The following is an 18,493-nucleotide window of genomic DNA, read 5'->3' on the forward strand; positions in this document are numbered from 1 at the left end:
GAGGGCGCAGGCTCCGGGGCGGAGCATCATGGGCGTAGCAGCGCGGTAACCCGGAAGTGCGTGTCCGCCGGCGGCGCGCTCGCTCCGCCCCCCCCAACCCCTGCGCGCTCCCGGCCGTGTTTGTTGTTGTGGTCGCACAGAGCCCGCCCTCGCCCCCGGCAGCCAATCAGCGCTGGGGGAGCGATGATTGACAAGTGGGACGGCCAATAATATCGCGCGGAGCACACGGGGCTGTCCCCCTCCGCTCCGCCATGTTAGGGCCGTCGGGGCGGCTGCGGGGACCCTGCGCGGGTGCGGGGCAGCGCGGCATGGAGCCGCAGGTCACCCTCCGTGTCACCTGCCGGGGGGACACCCTCAGCTTCCTGGTGTCGGACTCGGTGCACACGACGTGGGCGGATGTGGAGGCCATGGTGAGCGCTGCCCCTCCCGCCCCGCGTCCTGAGGGGAGCTGAGGCGCGGGGGGTGTCAGAGCCTCCCTGAGGGCCCCGCGCTGCTCCCTCAGCCCTCTCCTCCCTTTCCCTGCTTGTCACAAGGAGGGGTTTGTTCCGCTGCCTGTTCTGGTTTGTCTTCTGGGCTTGGCAAGAACTTTGACTCGGGTTGTGGGCTTGGAGTGAGGTGAAAAAACCAGTTTGGTGCGGGCGCTTCTCTTACTGGGTGTGCTGGAGGCCTCAGCTCTGGGCTTTGCGCTTTTCCACGCTTCTGGCTCCCAGGTTTTGGTGCTGTCTGTGCCTCAGAGCTGCCCTGCTTTTCCTCATTGATGTAGAGAAGGTAAAGCAACACTCTGCAGCTGCTTAGAGAACATTTCCCTGAAAAGTTCTCTTTGCTGTGTGGGAGACTGAGGCACTTTTGTTATTTCTTGCCTTGGGTTTGGTAGTTTGGATGGAGCTGGTTTTGGTAATGGGTCCTTTGTGCACAGAGCTGCTGGGCAATGCCCAAACCCTGCCCTGCACGAAGTATAATGAATTTTTTTTCTTGCATATTTATTTCCAGTGTTGTTTATTGAAAGTTGGTGTATTGGCTGAGGTTGAAATTATGCAGTTAGGATTCCCTTGGCTTTAAACTGCAATGATGTTATTTAATTAAAAAAGATTAAAAGTAATTTTTATTTATTCATTATTTTAATATATTTAGGTAGCAATTGTTCTGGCTTCTTCTAGCTTCCTCTCAAAGCTGCATCTCAAGAGATCTCATTGCCATGTTTTCTCTCAGTAGTTTTTTTTCCTAGCATATCTCAAACATATCTTTTAGCTCATTCTTGCACTGTGAATTACTCAAATTCAAAACCAGCCCTGCCTCACCCTCCCTTCTATCTCAGCCTTCTAGAAGAGGCACTAGGTCAGGCTTAAACCCCTTGGTGGCAGCAGGACCCTGCAGGAATGTCTGAGCTCCTCCTAATCGTCCTTGGATGAAAGCTGCCAGCAGGTTGCTGTGGGAGCTTCCTCTTGCCCTTAATCTTGAGCAGTCTGAGGGTGTGTTTGTTGAAGGTGTGGTGTTCTTACAGCCAGGTTGTTCCAACCACGCTCCTGCCACTTGGTGTCTCTGCACTAAACGGGGTGAATCCCTCTTTCAGGGCAGGATCAGCTCAGTTGGGGCTTTCCTGGGTTTCAGTGTATTATTAATCATGTGTGGATTTTAATAGGAATAACCTGATCCCTGGTTCTAGCCTGAGTGTTTGGGAATCAGTCTGTGGCAGTGTAAATACAGAGCACAGTTTCTGCTTTATGCTTCTTGAGCTGGTTCTCTGGCTGCATTCTCAGAATTAATTTGGGGCATTTCACTGGAAAAACTTGCCTGTAGTACTTTGGTTATAGAATGGAGGGGTTGTGCAGTTCTGGTGCTGCCCAAGTCCCAACCATCTGCTGCCTTTTAGGGCTGTGTCCAGGCAGAGTGGGTCTCAAATAGAACAGCTTTTCAGTTAAGAAAAATATAAATTGTGATACAAAAATACACCTGGCTGTTAGTCAACAAAAGGCTTTTAGTCAGCACAGAAATAAACCACCTCCATTTATGCTTTGTTTGCTCTGCCCTATTAACACAAACTACAGAAGAGTTGCTCAGCTTTATTCCCTTAATTCTGACCTCTCTAATGTAATGATATATTCAGAGCCACAGTGCCTCAGCCAGGGAGTAGTAGGATAATGAATGCTTTTCTTCTAAAGAATAATACTTTGAACTTGTTAGTATTTTAATTAATCTTAGCTTCTCAAAACACAAATAGCTTTGTGGAAAAAAAAGGCTATTTGGTTATTTGAGTTCTCTTCCTGGTGCTTTTTCATGGAAAAATTAACATTGGGTGATTGGCTTCAGTCTTTGTATATTGCAGTGTTTGGTTTTGTTAACCCTGAGCTGCTCCTCTTAAAATAGAAAGACTTGTTATTTATTTTGGGGTAAACATTAACTAGGGAAGGTGAAAAGTGACAAGAATGTGGGTTTTTATTTTATTTTCTTTATAGAAGGTTAGGAAAGGCTGAAGGCAAGACACTGAGGTGTTCACCTCCAGGAGAATGGATTTTATAAAGCAATGTTTATTTTGACTGAGAAACTGTGAAGGGGGTGGAAGGGTTAAACCATTTTTCCCTGTTAATCATGATTAACTGAAGCATCTGCAGTCCTGCCTTATTGTGGTTTTGTCCTCTTTATTCCTTCCAGGTGAAAGTTTCATTTGACCTGGACAACATTCAGATCAAATACATTGATGAGGATAATGATGAGGTAAATAACCCCCCACCCTCCCAACAGCTCTACCAAAAAGTGACTGGTGGGGACCTTTCTGCCTCTTGATAATTCACAGGGAGTCCTTCAGAAGTTGGGAGGCTCAGGGGTGGTGGTTTTGCTCCTTTGATGAGAAAACAGCTTTTATCTTGTGGTAAAATAAAATACTTCTTTTAAAATACTTTTAGAATATTTTTATAAGCCTTTTTCCCATCTTGTATCAGCAGCCAGAGGTTCTTTGTGTGCAGAGGTTTCTGTTGAGGGACTTTTTTTTCATGTTCCTGGAATAAGGTGCTTGTGACTCTTTGTGTCTCCAGCTCCAGTAAATCCCTTATCTTCAATCTGTACTCTTTCCTCTGAAAAATGTAGGTCCCCTCATGTCAGTTATTTCCTTGGGTGATCTGGTGTACTCAAATCCTCTGCTGGTTTTAAGCATGTGCTATAATCTCCAAGCAGATTACTGACTCAAAAAACAAATTGGTTACTTTTAGTTGTCCTTGTTGAGTAACTTCCTGCTTGGCATAACCTCACCCTCTGATGTTATTTCTGTTTATCTGGAGCTTGGGAACAGAAAATAACCTTTAGGATCTCTGTTCCACTACTTGATTTGTAGCTCTACTAAATGGCAGACAGGGGCATTTTTAGTTGGTTTGGTTTTCTCTAAGGGCAATGCTTCCAGAAACATTGCAGGGAAATGGTCTCCCCTTATTTTCCAGCTTATATATATCCTAACATATAGATGCAGCTGTTAAAGATGTTTTTCAAATGCTGTTAGAGTATATGTTCAGAATTGTGCACTGCTGCAGGGATTGAATAGCTCCTGGTGTCAGTAAGTTCTATCTGCAAAACCAATAAATAAAAAATAATAATATATAATAATAATATATAATAAAACCTGGGGAAGATGGTGGGTTTGGTTTGTATCTAAATCATGGCAACAGCTCAGTGTTTGATGTTGCAGCTGGGTCCAAGCTCTGTGCTTTAGTGTAGCAAACAAAACCAATAAATAAAAAATAATAATATATAATAATAATATATAATAATAATATATAATATAAATAAAACCTGGGGAAGATGGTGGGTTTGGTTTGTATCTAAATCATGGCAACAGCTCAGTGTTTGATGTTGCAGCTGGGTCCAAGCTCTGTGCTTCAGTGTAGCAAACCCAGTGGTACTGGTACCAGTTTGCCTCCAGCAGCTGAGCCCACACCAGTTCTGGAGGGCAGGAGGTGCCAAACTCCTGTTTATCCTCTAAAGCCAATAAAGAGCAGGGTCTGCTCCAGAACACCACAGCAGTGATTAATGATTAAACATTGCAACAATAACAAAAATCTCCAGCAGTGTTTTTTTTTGTACTCTGAATAAAATTACATTTATTCTGGAAGCATTTTATTTTTAAGAAAATCACAAAAATCTCTCAGTGTCTCATTATTACCTTTGTTCCTCTTTGCAGGTCTCTGTGAATAGCAGAGGTGAGTTGCTGCTTTACTGAAGTGAAATCATTCAAGTGCCCCTGACTTTTTCCTGGTTTTGAAGAAGTAGTTGGGAATACTTGAGGTTTTTTTTCATTTTATATATGGTTGGGCATCAAATTCTTTTCAAAAGGAGGTTTTGATCCCTAGGAAAAACCTGGGAATTACTAAATTAATGCAATATTAAGACTCTAGGTTGTGAGAAATGTTTGCTTCTTGCTGTATATACAACTTCCTTCTGTAGCAGGGTCTTAAAATAATTTACAGAAGGTGTAGGAGACACAGCTAGGTGTAAAATACTGCATGCTAAGCTTACATCTGTTGCTTGAGACAAAGAAAATTCACATCTCTTCTCCTTTTTCTGTAGAGGAATATGAAGAAGCTCTGAAGGTAAATGTTCTTTGACTTTTTTTTCAGTATATTAATCTTCAATTAAAATTGGTGTAGCTGAGGAAAAAAAAAACCAGCATTGCTCAGGCCATGGAAAGCAGAATAACTTTATTATCTAGCTTTGAACTCTGAATATTTTGCTACAATTTCCTTCCACCCAGGTTAATCTTTATTTGTATAAATCAGTGAAATATGCAGTTGTTGGTCAGGACCTTGAGCCACAGATTCCTTGGTTGAAAGGCTGGGTTTTTTTCAGACACTTAAACAGTAATCCCACATTTGGAGATAACAGAATCCCCTCAGTGCTCAGTAGAAATCTTTTCATGTTGATTCTAATGTTGTACTCTCTGCCATTAAAACTTTAATTGGTATCAGCAGTTAATTACTTTATAAGCTTTACTTAGACAATGTTAGAAATGCTTTCCTGTAAATTCAAGTTGGATAATATTAAAGCTTTCAGAATTTTTTGTTCATGGTCTGAAAATCAAATCTGATAATTTGAAAATAATAAAAACTTAAAATGACTCTTAAGCTCCTGGACAGAATCTCTGTTGCTTACTGACTTGTATGAACAGCTTTACTGCAGGTGGAAAAATTCCTGCAGAATATGTGCATAATTAACCTTCCAATAAGCTTTTAATTAATTATATTGGTAACAGATATTTAAGAAAGGCAGAATAAACTCTCAGCTGCCTGTACCTTGGCATCTCACTGATTTTTTTCCCCTTTTTGTGTTAGTTTTCCCCAATCTCTGTGTAGTGCTCTGTTGTTGCACAATTTTGGTTGTAAGTGGAGTAAATCTGGTGTATGCATGTACTGTTTATTTAGATTGCAGTTAAACAAGGAAATCAGCTTCAGATGAATGTGTATGAAGAAAACTCTGCTCTGAAAGAAACTTCATCCCTTCCTTCTGTGCAACCTCATGAAAAAAACATGACAGAAAAGTTGGCACTTAAAGAGGAGAAGAAACTTTCCTCTCATTCCATTCAAGCTCAAGGGTCAGAAGAAGACTTAAAAACTGACAAGGAGCAGGAAATTCAGGTAGGATGCAGAGCTGGATTATATATTAATGACAACAAAGAATTAATAAATGGTATTTATAGACTGATTGTTATGTTTACCCATACATAAAAGATGAGGTCAGAAGTTACTCTTCATTTTCAGCTATTGGCACCCGTTGAAGCTTGCAGAATTCTTTGAATGTCTTAAAGGATGTTTTGATACTGTATTTAAAAATACAGACTATTTCATGCTGATCAGTCATAAGTATTTTGATAAATGAAGCAATTGGTGTCCTGAAGCCCTGATTGGCACCTGCTGACTTCTTGTTGACCTGATTCCTTTGGCTTTGTCTAATTACACTCAAATGCTAATAAGACAAAATTTTCAGGGAAGTGTCTGTGGCTTCCTGTGTTGTTTTTCCACTGCTTTCTGAAGAACTTGGATTTTTAAGACAATTGAGAGCTATTGGAAAGTGGTTAAGTTGTTGTGTTGAGGCTTTTTTGCTGCTCAGCATACTCAAGGTTTGTGACAGAATTTTGTGACATTGTTTTGTTTTTTTCCCCAGCAAAAGTTAAATCACACCAGAACAGGAAGAACAAATGAAAATCCTCCAGAATGGTTCACAAGCTACTTGGAAACAGTAAGTTTGTTTTCTTCTAAATTTTAGTATTCTTAAAGGAACACACAGGAGGCTGTGGGTGGAAAAGGGAAGTGTGATTCCTGACTGATCTGATCCCACTTGGTCTCAGTATTTGTGACCAGGATCTGAAAAGGCATTTGGGCATCTAACTGTGTTAATTTTAAGGAGATAAATGGAAAGTAGGTGTCTGTCTGACTGTACAGTGAAGGTGTTAGCTTAAAAAAATTGATACAAGCTCCTTCTTGTCAGAAATTAATTGTTTTATGGACTTGTTTGATCTGAGTGTAGTTTTTAAGTAGCTCCCATGCTAGAATCCTCATGGCAGGAGGCAGAGCATGGAACATGATGTTGCTACTGGAGGTTCTGTCCATTTTCAGGAGGTTGATACTTAGAGCTTCCTGAGATTTGAAGCATAGCACTTGATGATCTTGCTCTTCATGATTGGTCAGTTCAAGAAAATTCTTGAAGGATGCCAATGAGTGTAACCTATGGATTAATTAATGTGGGTGTTAACTTGTTTGGAACAGCTAATAAACTGACAAGTAGTTAGATATGAATGCTAAGAATTAATTAGCAAGTGACTTCTCAAAACTAAAAAGTAGTGGCACAGTAGTTTAAGCATTTATCTGTAAGCTTTTTTTTTTGTCTCCTACCATCTCCTTTCCTTTGCCACCTCTTTATGCAAACTAAAGAGCTAAATGGTTGTATGCAAGATATCCCTGGTGGACAAAATCAGGACTTTATGATGTTGGGACTTCAGAGGGGTTTGTTGGGAGTTGTGTTAAATGTCTCAAAGACTTCACTTTGTACCAGGTTATGGAAGAAACTTAATATTGTAAATACAAATACATTATTTTAATGTTGTAAATACAAATACATTACTTTAATTTTGTGTTGTTAAAACCCATGGGCTGGTATTTTCTAAATCTTTCTATTTTCCTTGAGGAATGTGATACTTGTTTAATTTCAAGTACTGGAGGGAAAGGGAAGTGGATTCCGAGCTGCTTTATGCCTTGTGCACTGGGAGGCTTTGGGACAATTTAATTCAGCTTTCAGAGCTTCATGGCTGGGTCTGATCCAGGACTTCTTTCATTTTTTTTTCCAGTTCAGGGAACAAGTAGTTAAAGAAACTGTTGAGAAGCTGGAACAGAAGCTATATGAGAAGCTTGTTCATCACAATCTGCCTCCAGATTTTTCTGACAGCTCTGTTACAGCTGCACCTTCAGCTTCAGAGGCTCAACCAGGAAATGACAAGCAGTGTGATTGGCTGATCTCCTGCTGCAACTGCCAGGCCCAGATTGTTGGGGTTCGCTACCAGTGCAGGTGGGATATCCTGGGAGACTTTTCCCCTCATCCTGGGAGACTTTTCCCCTCATCCTGGGAGACTTTTCCCCTCATCCTGAGAGATTTTGTACTCATCCTCTTCCTGCAGAAGCAATCTGCTTTGCATCCCTGAATATTTCAGTTAATGTAACACTTTTATTTTCATGTGTGATGCTTTATTGGCATTAAATTTCAGTATAATGCTTTATCCTCTATAGCAGCAATTTAGTCACTTATGCTGAAAGAAGCATCATTAATAAAAAATGTGCATTCAAGAAGGAAGTGAGAACTGTGTTGCAGTTTTGCCAACAGGAGAGAGATTCCAGGTGACTCCAAATATTGATGCACAAGTGAGAGAATCACTTTTTGTTTCCCTGCTTACAAGGGGCAGCATGATAGAGTTGTTTCTCTGCAGAAATGTAAGGATTAATTATCTTTCAGTGCATTAACTCTTTGCCTTTTGGGTAACTTTCCTTTTCTGCTTTGCAGCCTTTGTCCAGCCTACAATATTTGTGAGCAGTGTGAAGCAGGGACATATGCTCATGATCCTAATCATGTCCTGCTAAAGCTGAGGAGACCTGTGCTGTGTGTTCCTGAGAACTGCAGCCTTGCAGAGTTTTCCCCTCGCCTGCCTGCTACACTGGAGCAAGTGAGGTGAGTGCTGGGACCTGCCAGTACCTGAGAAGATTCCCTATCAGGATGATAGGGAATGCAAACACCTGATGCTCAAATATTGGTTTAGATTTACAGACAACAAGAAATGGAAAACAAACTTTTATTGCAACTGTCTAAAAATAGCTGTGTGCTTTTAAATAGCTCAAGTCACAAATCTTGCAGCTTTTTAAGAACAAAGTGGAAAGACAGGATTTTATCATAGGTGGGTAGCAAGCTTTGAGAGCTTGCTTTTCCACTGAGCATCTTCTAATGTGCCTTTAAGTTTGCTTTTTAGCTGAGGCCACTCAGAATATCTTCAGAAGCAGCTACAGAGGTTTCATTTTGAAGTCATTCAGTCTGCAAGCACAAGACATTGCTTGAAGTGTTCCCTCTTCAGACTAAAGACTGTTGGCTAAATTCTGGTCATTTTACTGTGTTTAACAAAGTGGCTTTCTCTCTGCAGGCTCCAGAAACAGATGGACAAAAGATTTCTGAAGGCAGAAAAGCAAAGATTACGAGCAGAGAAGAAACAGAGAAAGGCAGAGGTCCGAGAGCTCAAAAAGCAGCTGAAATTGCACAGGAAAATACATCTGTGGAACTCTGTCCATGTGTTGGAAACCAGTGGGTCAACTACTCAGAAATCTGATAGTCTGCAACCTAGTACCTTCCTGTAAGAGACATTTTTAGCTGAGCATTTTTTTAGTTGTGTGGTGTTCATGGTGACATAGAGGGGAAAGTAACAGGAGAAAGGTGAAGAAATTGCTGACTTAGAGTATTGGACCCTGTGAGAATTTTGTCTGAACAGAAGTTGCAAGGTGAAGTGTTTCAGCTGTTTTTACTTGGGAAGAGAGCAGAAGAAGAATAAAAGCAACTGCTGGTTATTACCTGAAATCTACAGATTTCCATAGGCACAGGAGGAAGGGGAGTGCCTGGTGTTACATATACCATGTGCATGCACATAAAACATAAAACTGGCTGCCAGTGTTTATAACACTTTGTATCTTTCTGCTCTCTTGTCCTGTGTCTCTGCATAAGATCAAGTACATTTCACATGCTCATGTTCAGTGCTTTCTTTTATTTCTTTTTTTTTTAATGTGATCTTAGGCTGAGGCTCACTAGACAGCCAGTTTTAGCCAGTGATATAGCAGCTGACTGACTTCCTCAGTTTTTCAGTGTATTTTATTTGTTGTTTCCATCCCCTCAGCTCCAGGAGTCCCAGTCAACCCTTCCAGACAATTGTCCCAATGCTAAGTGCAGTATTTGTGGATGAGAATTTGCCAGATGGGACCCACTTGCAGCCAGGAACAAAGTTCATCAAACACTGGCGGATGAAGAATACTGGAAATGTGGAATGGGGCTCAGACACAAAGGTTTCCTTCCTTTGCTATTATTCTTACACACCCAAGTAGTTCTGATTGAACCTGTTTTCTCTCTGTTTGGATTTCCATTGCCCTGTCAGTTCACAAGCTGGGAATTCTGGGGCAATAAACTGTCTTAAGTATTCTTTACAACTGCATACTCTGGGAGGAGGGCAATCGAGGTTAATATTGCTGTACATGTCTTCCTGTGCTTTATAATATTATGGTTCAACCCTGCTGGCAGCTCATATGGTTCTTTTCTGCCTTTACAAAGCCTTCTGTGAGTGATTGTGTTAATGCTGGAAGCTGGGGGCATCTTCTTACTTTGTCTTGGTAGTGACTGATGTGAGAATGTTTAGCAGCAGCCTCTGTTCTCCATGCCTTGCAGCAGAGCAGCTTGTGAAGTTTACTTTTGCTTTTTCTGTTGTGTATTTCAGCTGAAACTTATGTGGGGAAATCTGACCTTGGCATCTTCTGAAAAAAAAGCTGTGTTGGTGCCATCCCTCCCATCAGGACAAGTGGGAACTGTTTCAGTGGAGTTTGTAGCTCCTAACATAGAAGGAACATACACCTCTCACTGGAGACTCTCACACAAAGGGGAACAGTTTGGGCCCAGGATCTGGTGCAGTATTGTTGTAGATCCCTCCCCACCTACTGACTGTGTAGAAATCAACTGGAAGGATTCTGACTCCTCTCAGAAAGATGCAGCTTCCAGCACCAAGCAGGCAAGTAACTCAGACAGTAATTATCAGCCTCTTGCAGCTATTTGTCTGATTCTTTGGTTGAACTGAAACACTGCAGGGTTTCTCTTTATGTTAGATCTTGTCCTTTTGGCTCTAAAATGACTTGAATTATGTATCTTTGCAAGTTACTTGTTCTTATGGACAGTATTCAGACTTTACATTTTATGTAGGCATTTGTTGCTCCCTGCTTAAGGGGTTTCTGGGACATAATTTTTGTTTTTCTTTTGCAGGATGGTTCCTTAAAGACTGAAGCAAGTGCTCAACTAATGGGTGAAATCATTGAGCAGACTGAAATACCTCTGCCAGCTGTTCCTTTAAAGATCAAAAATCTGCCAAGTGAGAGAGAATTTTATATCCCATCTGTTGATCTCCTCACTGCACAGGTGAACTTCTAAAACTCAGCTAGGAAGAAAACAAATCATCTTGGGTTTGGTATTTTTACAGCCATAATAAAATAATAATAACAAAAAGCTGCTGAGCTCTAAAATAACCACTTGATTATCAGGAAGAGTATATTGCATTTTGTCACTTTGTGGAAAATAAGTGCAGGACAGCCTAAGAACCACAGATTTGGGTGTTTCTGTGGCTCTAACAAGGAAATATTTATCTTTTGCTGCCCTAATTTGTGTGCTATGTGCTATGGGAAACCTGACCTGTGTCTGAGATCCTCCTGAATAACTAACAAAGTGGAGGAATTTGACTTGAAATGGGATCTGATTCTGGGAAGCACAGTGGAAGGTTCCATTTTGAGGTTTGCTGATAAAACCTGTGTGGTGTTTTCTCTGTAGGATTTGCTGTCCTTTGAGCTGTTAGACATTAATATTGTGCAGGAGCTGGAGCGAGTGCCACACAATACTCCTGTGGGTAAGGTTCTTCTCATGTTTTATCTGCTGTCTCTAGCATTCTTAGTTAACTGGTTACCCAATGAAAAGTTGAAGGCTTATTTGCTCTTGTTTTCCCAGTTCTTGTGTCTCAATTCTTGTTGCAATCATAGATATTTGATAGTGCTTTGTATCCTTTCTGTTTTCCTTGGGTTTTTTCAGCTTCACTTCCCAAGACCATAAGATTCCAGACAGTTGATGATTTCTTTGCTCAGCCAGTGCCTGTGTAAAGCAAAACCAGTTTTTTATTTCACTCTAGTGTCTTGTAAGATGAGGGTTTTTTTCAGTCTTTGGAGAATATCCCTTAAAAAAAGGATAACTTAGGAGGTTGTCTCCTGGAGGAAGGAAAATGCCAGTTACCTTTACTGGCAATTATCTTTGCCACCTTTTGTTTTTCAGATATGACTCCATGCATGTCCCCTTTGCCATATGATAATCCCTTGCTGGAGAAACCTGGCTTAGGTCAGATAGAGGAGGAGAATGAGGGAAGTGGATTTAAACCAGTGCCTGGTAAGCAGTGGTCCTGGGGAGGTTGGGGGGGGAGAGGAGGAGGAGGATAGAGTAACTTCTGTCAGGTCAGCAGTCTTGATGCCTGAAAAGAACTCTTCAGCTGTGGGGAAAAAAACCCAGAGTTGTTTGGCTCCTAAATCTGACACTATTTTCTGATTGCAGAGGTTGGGGCCATGCTAAATGTAGAATTCAGAACTGTTAAAGCTGCTTTTGATTTGTCTGACTAGTAGAATTGTGAGACCCAGACACTTCATGTGTGGCCCCCAGATTTCCCAACTGTTTCCACATTCAGCTTGAGCTGAATTCCAACATCTTCCAATTTTTAAAAAGAATTAACAAGCAGAATCAACATTAGCCTTCAATAGCTGTTTATAGGCTTGTGTTTCCTTGTGGTGGTGTTAAAATAATCTGGTTTTTTCCTTTCCAAGGCACGTCAGAATCCTGCTTTCCTGCAGACACTTGCATGATGAAAGTGAAAGCTGAACACCCACTGAACCAGGAGGAAGGTGAAGAAGATATGAGTGGGACTCAGTTTGTCTGTGAGACTGTGATTCGTTCTCTCACCCTGGATGCTGCACCTGACCACAAACCCCCCCAGAAAAAGAAAATCCTCCAGAGTAAGTCCTGGTTTTAGCTGACTTCCATGGCTTTCTTTTTTTTGCAGACATTGGCTACAACTCTGCATTGCAATACCTTTTGTTGATACCTTTTTTTTCTCCTGATTGCTTTATCAGACTCTTCACAAACATTGCAAGACACCCTCAGTTGCAATATGATAAATGAAGAATCTCCTAGGATAAAAACAAATTCCACTCCCAAAAATGAAGCAAAGATGCATCTGTCAGAAGCAGGGACAGAAAATCACTGTGGTAAGTAAAAAGTAGGTTTGAATTAAAGACATATCTCTAATAAGGGCTACAAAAATCAAATCTAAGGAGATCTGACTCTGTTCCAGAAAAATGATTCTCACTGGATCAGAAGAATCATTGCATCAGAAGATTGATACCAGTACTCTGAACAAGCAGCTAGTTTAACATCTGCTTAAAAAAAAGTAAAATTGAGACAAAAAGGTTCCAATGGGGTGCTCAGATCCATGTTCTGGTGTTTCCCTGTTGAGTACATGTAGCTTGAAGTCCAGTTTTCTGAGGCCTGGAACTTAGGAGCTGAAGCATCCTGTTTAATTCTCAGTGGAGCTCTTGTTAATGTTTGTATTATAAACAGGAATATCAGCAGCTGGTGTGCATAGGCTTAACAGATTTATTACTCTTTCACACTACCTTCCCCCAAGAGACAAACTCATACCATTAATATCAGCAGAAAGGTCTACAGAATTATTTATTATTTCTGAATATTTGCCTTTTATGTCTTGGACAATGCCTTTTTTTTTTTTTTTCTGTTAGGGCACCTTCCAGTCTCTGAGAGAACAAACCCCTGTAGTGATACCAGCAATGTGGATGAAGAGGATGATAAAGATGATATTCAAAGTCAAGGCTCTTCTGCCTCATCAGAAGATTACATCATTGTTCTCCCTGAGTGCTTTGACACCAGTCGTCCCTTAGGGGAGTCCATGTATAGTTCAGCTCTGTCTCAGCCCAGTTTGGAAAAGACAGAACCTGAAACAGGAGCAGAGAATCCAGAAGGGGGAAACCAGCCACAGAGCCACAGTGTCAGTGATATTTTCACAACCTCACAAACATTGTCTGTGGCACCATTAACCCCAGAGATTGTGGACATCCTGCCACAGACACAGAGGTGGGTGTGCTGCTTGGAGCAGAATGAAGTGTTTGGCAGTGTTGCTGTGGAGACTGCAGGGGGAGGGTGTTCAGTGGCCAAACAAACTGTAGCAATGAAAGTTTTTGTCACATAATGGAGTGAAAGTCCTAAATCCTTCAGCTTTCTGTAAAGCTCATCTGGTACTTGCTGATCTGGTGAGTATGAGAGGAGGAAGAAGGGAGCACGTTGAAGCTTTTTCTTTTATCTGTTGACTTTGATTTAATTACATGTGTACCTGTAGAATTAAAGTAGTAAAAGCTTTTTTTTATTTCTCCTTATGTTCTCAGGAATCTTGCATCTCTTCAGAATCCTATTTTCCAAGAACCAAACATGCCAGCTGCAGAGAATAGCTCCTGCACTCCTCATAACCAAATAAGAGAAGGTACTGGCAGTGCTTAATGAAAAGAGCACCCACAGTTATTATTCCTTTTGCCCAGAATTGAATTTGGTGTCTTGTTATTCTTGAGGAAAGCAGAAATCTACTAAGTAGTGGTGGCTGTTTCTCTGGATGTTGAAATTTTACTGTGTGAAAGATTTGAATAAAGAAATAATTGGTTTGTGAATCACCTAAGAGCTTCTACTCATTAGAATTAGTAAGAGAGTCCTAAGAAGTGTTTGTAGACATCTGGAAAATTACCTCTCTCTGGAATTAATGAGCTGTGTGTCTGAGCTGCTGTTACAGTCACTGGGAGCTCAGCCAGTTCGTGTCATGTAAAACACCTCCTGACTCAGCAGCCAGTTCTGAAATTCTTTTCTTTTGACTGCAGTGAGAATCCTGTAATTTCTTCTTTGTATCTGGACAACTACACTTGAAAATATTAAATTTGGACCAAATCTCACTGCTTTCCATTTATGTACATGTTGCATCTCTTCAGCTTCTCATGAACTAGAAGTGTTGATGTTACAGTTCCCCTTCCTTTTACAGAACCCAGTGGAGAAGACAGCCATGGACCAGGATCTTCTGGGTTTCAGACAAGTAAACAGAAGTGCTCAGAATACCCAAGGTACTGAAGCTGAAGCTGTAACTTCACAGATTTCATGTAATTAGGATTTGGGAGAAAGGTTTCCTTTCTTAAAGCAGACATTCTCTGAATTATATCAAGTTTTGTCTTCATAAGATCTGAATTTCCACTTAGACATGAAGAATTGACAGGCAAGAAGTGTGTGAAGAGCTCAGTCTGAATCCTTAAACTCTGGGGATTTTTTTTTTTGGAAAATCTCATGATTCTTAACACAGGGATTTTATAAGTTAGCCACAAAGTTTTTGAAACACCTGGCTTGACAGATGCTAAAGTAATACCTGGCTTCTCTGCAGATACCCTCAAGGAAGCAGCATTGCAGGAGAACTTGTTAAAGGAGCTTTGTCAGTTGCTGCTTCTGCCTACAAAGCATTATTTGCTGGACCACCCATCATAGAACAGGTAAATGGCTTTTCTGTTTGCTGCAGGAGTTTCATAGAGTGCCAACCTTGATGTCATAGATCTGTTTTATAAATCTGTCTGTTCTATGCAGAACTTTGTGCAACAGTAAAATGCTAAGCTTGATAACATCCATTTGGAGTTGTCTGCCCTGCAGTCACCTAGGGAAATCCATCCCATGGGGATAGGAGCCTCTCTCTTAGAATCCTAGAATCCTTGAATGGGCTGGGTTGGAAGGGACCTCAGAGATCATCAAGTCCAACCCTTGATCCACTCCCACTGCAGTTCCCAGCCCATGGCACTCAGTGCCACAACCAGGCTCTTTGGAAAGATCTCCAGACATGGAGAATCCACTACTTCCCTGGGCAGCCCATTCCAATGCCTGATCACCCTCTCCAGAAAGAAATTCTTTCTCATCTCCAACCTAAACCTCCCCTGGCACAACTTGAGACCCTGCCCTCTTGTCTTGCTGAGAGTTGCCTGGGAAAAGAGCCCAACCCCCCCCTGGCTCCAACCTCCTTTCAGGGAGTTGCAGAGAGTGATGAGGTCTCCCCTGAGCCTCCTCTTCTCCAGCCTCAACACCCCCAGCTCCCTCAGCCTCTCCTCACAGGATCTGTGCTCCAGTCCCTTCCCCAGCCCAGTTGCCTCCTTTGGACCTGCTCCAGCACCTCAGTCTCCTTCCTGAGGGGCTGAGGGGCCCAGAACTGGACACAGGACTCAAGCTGTGGCCTCCCCAGGGATGAGCACAGGGGCTTATGTAGGAATAATAATTCTTCTTTGTAAGTAAACAGTGGAAGTGAATATAAAAAGTGTAACTGGACAAAAAGGCCTCTCTTATATTCCAGTGTAAGGGAGGAGCACTGTGTCAGATGGCAAAAATACTTTGTCCTTTTCTAGCTCCTCTTCCTGTCTTCTGTTTGTTTTCAGCAGCCTATAGCCACTGAAGAGCATTCTGCCTCTCTCCTCTCCAGTCTGTGTGAGATGGGATTCTGTGACAGGCAACTCAACTTGCAGCTGCTGAAGAAACACAACAACAACATGGTCCAAGTGGTAACTGAGCTGCTGCAGATCAGTAACAGTGACTGGTACAGCAGGAAATGCTGAACCTGGTTAGTGGAGGAGTAAATTCTTATTAAACACTGCAACAGGAGCAGGCTGCTGCTTGGCTGCTTTCTGGTTGAAGGTGTGACTAAAACTTTGGCTTTTCTTTGAGGTTTTTCTCATGGAGAGGTCAAACAGTGCTTGTCACATCATCTGTTGAGTTGGAGACCAGAATGTTAACTGTTACTGGGACCTCATAGTTAAATTAGTGGTCTCTAAGTCTCTAATTTCATACTGAATCCTTTTATCAGGGAATCCTGTAGAATTACTTTAAACTTCCACCCAGATGAGAACTTTCCTTTTTATTGTGTGTAAGATTTATTATTTTTTTTTGTAGGCAGCTGGAAACTTCTTTTGTTGACTTATAACAAGCTTTGGAATAGGAACCCATGTAAAATGCTGCTGTAAAATGTAGTCTTGCCTAAAATACTAGAGATACCCACAATTAACAATCTGATTCTGTAATTGGTTTGTCCAATGTGTGGTAGGAATGTAGCAGACTTAAACCTCACTAATGATTCTTAGAAGAAAGAAAAGTTGCTCACATCTTGAACCAGCAAAGGACTTTGGAAAGTGTGGCCCCTGGTTAAACTGAGGAGTAGCAGGAAATTCAGTGTTTCTTTGACAGAATGAAGCAGGAGAATGAAGCAGCAGCAACTGAACCACCTCTGGTAGTGGTAGAGCAAAAACATCTCTAACAGGAAAACACAGCTTAAAAATTGCATAAAATAATTACATAAAATAATTGGCTAAAGATTGACTGAAAGCAAAGAAAAGGCCTTGCTAAGAATCTTTACTTTGTAAAAACTGTTTGGAAATCCAACCACTCGTTTTCCAGTGTTTTCTCTTTTCAAACCTCTTCTGTTAATAGCACATAGAAGTGAAAACTGTGTTGAAACTGAGACCTGAATTGGACCACAGATTCTGATAAAGTTTAGGAATGGGAAGAGTGCTTGAAACGGGTTGTGTGACTTCCTTTAGACTTTGGAAAATGCATCAACTTGACCAGTTTTAAGTGTAGAGTCTCCTGTGATGGTTCTGCCTGCTCCCATGTTTCCACAGACTCAGCTGTAGGATTCGTTTCTCTCCCACGATTTGGCTCTGGATGCCCAGCTTTAATTTGGAAAGATAAAAATTCCCTTCTGAATGTGCTGAGAGATTTGATTCTGAAGAATCAGGGGAAATGAGCAACCAAACTGCTGAGCAGTGGCCAGACATCACTCTTCTGAGTCCAGTCCTCTGGAGGTGGCAGCAGTGTTGCTGTGGTGTGGTTGGATTTTATTTTATTTTCTTTTCCACAACCTTTTTTTCCTTGCTGCAGTCAGAAGATTGATCTGGAAATGTTTTCTAACTGCTGCTTCAAACTCATTTTGCCACAGTTGAAGCAGTCTCAGTATTGTGACTGACCAGGTGATCAGTAGTGGTCATTTTTTTAAAAGACAATACTCTTTAGAGATAAGATACCATTAAAATAATTGAAGAAAAAAAAAAATGTATCATACCATTTCTGTTTTAAACCTATTTTTATAGATTGAGGAAGAGATACTCTTAAAGTTTATTTTGAAATACAGTAGAACTATTTTGCAGTGTCTCCCATCTCTCTCTACACCCAGACAACTCTGCTGTGGACCAGGTAAAGATCTTTCTGTAACTTGAAACAACTATTTGTGGTTTTTTTTCCCCACCTGAACTTCTGCACACTGTTTTTGAGTCCCTTTTGGCTTGTGCTGACTCTAGAATGAGGAAAGGATGTGGATGAAGTGCCATAGCAGGTGAAATTTCTGAGCACAGTGTGGTTGTCTGCTTTGATCTGGAACACCTGGCAGGACACAGCAGGTTCCTTCTCTGTGTAACTTCATACTTAGGATGTTGATGTGTTCTGTAAATTGAAAACAAAACTGAAATGTTGGAGGAACACTTCATGGTGGATGGAGATGTGAAGTGTGGAATGCTGTTTTCTTTAGACTACTTTCTCCTAGAGTTTAGGTAATGGATGCTCAGGCTTCAGTTACATTTCTGTTGGCTTTGTATATTTTGTTAATGGTTGCACGGTGTAATTTATAAACTATTCCCTAGTGCAGACACCAGCTCTGTGTCTTATTTAGGGGGAGCACTTTACCCTCAGCTGTGATGGGGGGAGGACCCGCCCTTCCCTCCCTACAATAAAGTTCTTTATCCCTCTGTTTGTCTCTCGGGCTCTTCCCAAGGCGGGGGGCAGCTGTGGCAGCTCCGGGTCCGCCCTCTGCGCGTTTTGGTTTCGGTTTTGGTTTCGGTTTCTGTTCCAGCTGCCCGGGGAGGAGGAGAGGGGGATGTGTCCCGGTGAACTGAGGGGGGAGCAGAGCTTGTCTGACTGTTCCTGATCCAGCCCAGGATGCCCTTGGCCTCCTTGCCCACCTGAGCCCCCCCCCTAGCTCCTGTTCAGCCTCCTGTCACTCGTGTCACCCCAACACCCGTGGCTTTGTCCCGGTACCGTGGGTCTTCCCCCGGGCTGCAGTCTGCAGCTCCAGGAGGCAGCA

General features: G+C 41.8%; 1 protein-coding gene across 4 annotated transcripts; it reads left to right on the top strand.

Annotated features, from left to right (window-relative positions):
• The first annotated feature begins 102 nt into the window (after positions 1 to 102).
• On the top strand, positions 103 to 18,158 carry NBR1 (NBR1 autophagy cargo receptor). Of its 4 annotated transcripts, XM_030465800.1 has the most exons (22): positions 238 to 410; positions 2,650 to 2,712; positions 4,166 to 4,184; positions 4,552 to 4,574; positions 5,403 to 5,615; positions 6,142 to 6,216; positions 7,322 to 7,539; positions 8,029 to 8,193; positions 8,657 to 8,863; positions 9,398 to 9,563; positions 9,989 to 10,276; positions 10,525 to 10,677; positions 11,083 to 11,158; positions 11,575 to 11,685; positions 12,114 to 12,302; positions 12,420 to 12,554; positions 13,086 to 13,437; positions 13,746 to 13,840; positions 14,384 to 14,462; positions 14,774 to 14,879; positions 15,804 to 15,985; positions 17,040 to 18,158. In XM_030465800.1, exons 1-21 carry the CDS (start codon positions 252 to 254, stop codon positions 15,978 to 15,980), a joined length of 3,069 nt encoding a protein of 1,022 aa, XP_030321660.1. In that variant the 5' UTR covers positions 238 to 251; the 3' UTR covers positions 15,981 to 15,985; positions 17,040 to 18,158. The 4 variants fall into 4 exon arrangements, with proteins under 4 accessions (XP_030321663.1, XP_030321660.1, XP_030321661.1 ...); XM_030465803.1 differs by having other exon boundaries at positions 103 to 410; positions 15,804 to 18,158; XM_030465801.1 differs by having other exon boundaries at positions 15,807 to 18,158.
• Positions 18,159 to 18,493: the final 335 nt, after the last annotated feature.

Source organism: Calypte anna, chromosome 27, assembly GCF_003957555.1.
Source record: "Calypte anna isolate BGI_N300 chromosome 27, bCalAnn1_v1.p, whole genome shotgun sequence".
In the NCBI taxonomy this organism is placed as follows: domain Eukaryota; kingdom Metazoa; phylum Chordata; class Aves; order Apodiformes; family Trochilidae; genus Calypte; species Calypte anna.

Coding starts and splice junctions, on each gene's coding strand:
- NBR1 (XM_030465803.1), top strand. CDS start 252: ATGTTAGGGCCGTCGGGGCGGCTGCGGGGACCCTGCGCGGGTGCGGGG. Junction 9,564..9,988: donor AATGGGGCTCAGACACAAAG/GTTTCCTTCCTT, acceptor TGTGTATTTCAG/CTGAAACTTATGTGGGGAAA. Junction 12,555..13,085: donor AGGGACAGAAAATCACTGTG/GTAAGTAAAAAG, acceptor TTTTTCTGTTAG/GGCACCTTCCAGTCTCTGAG.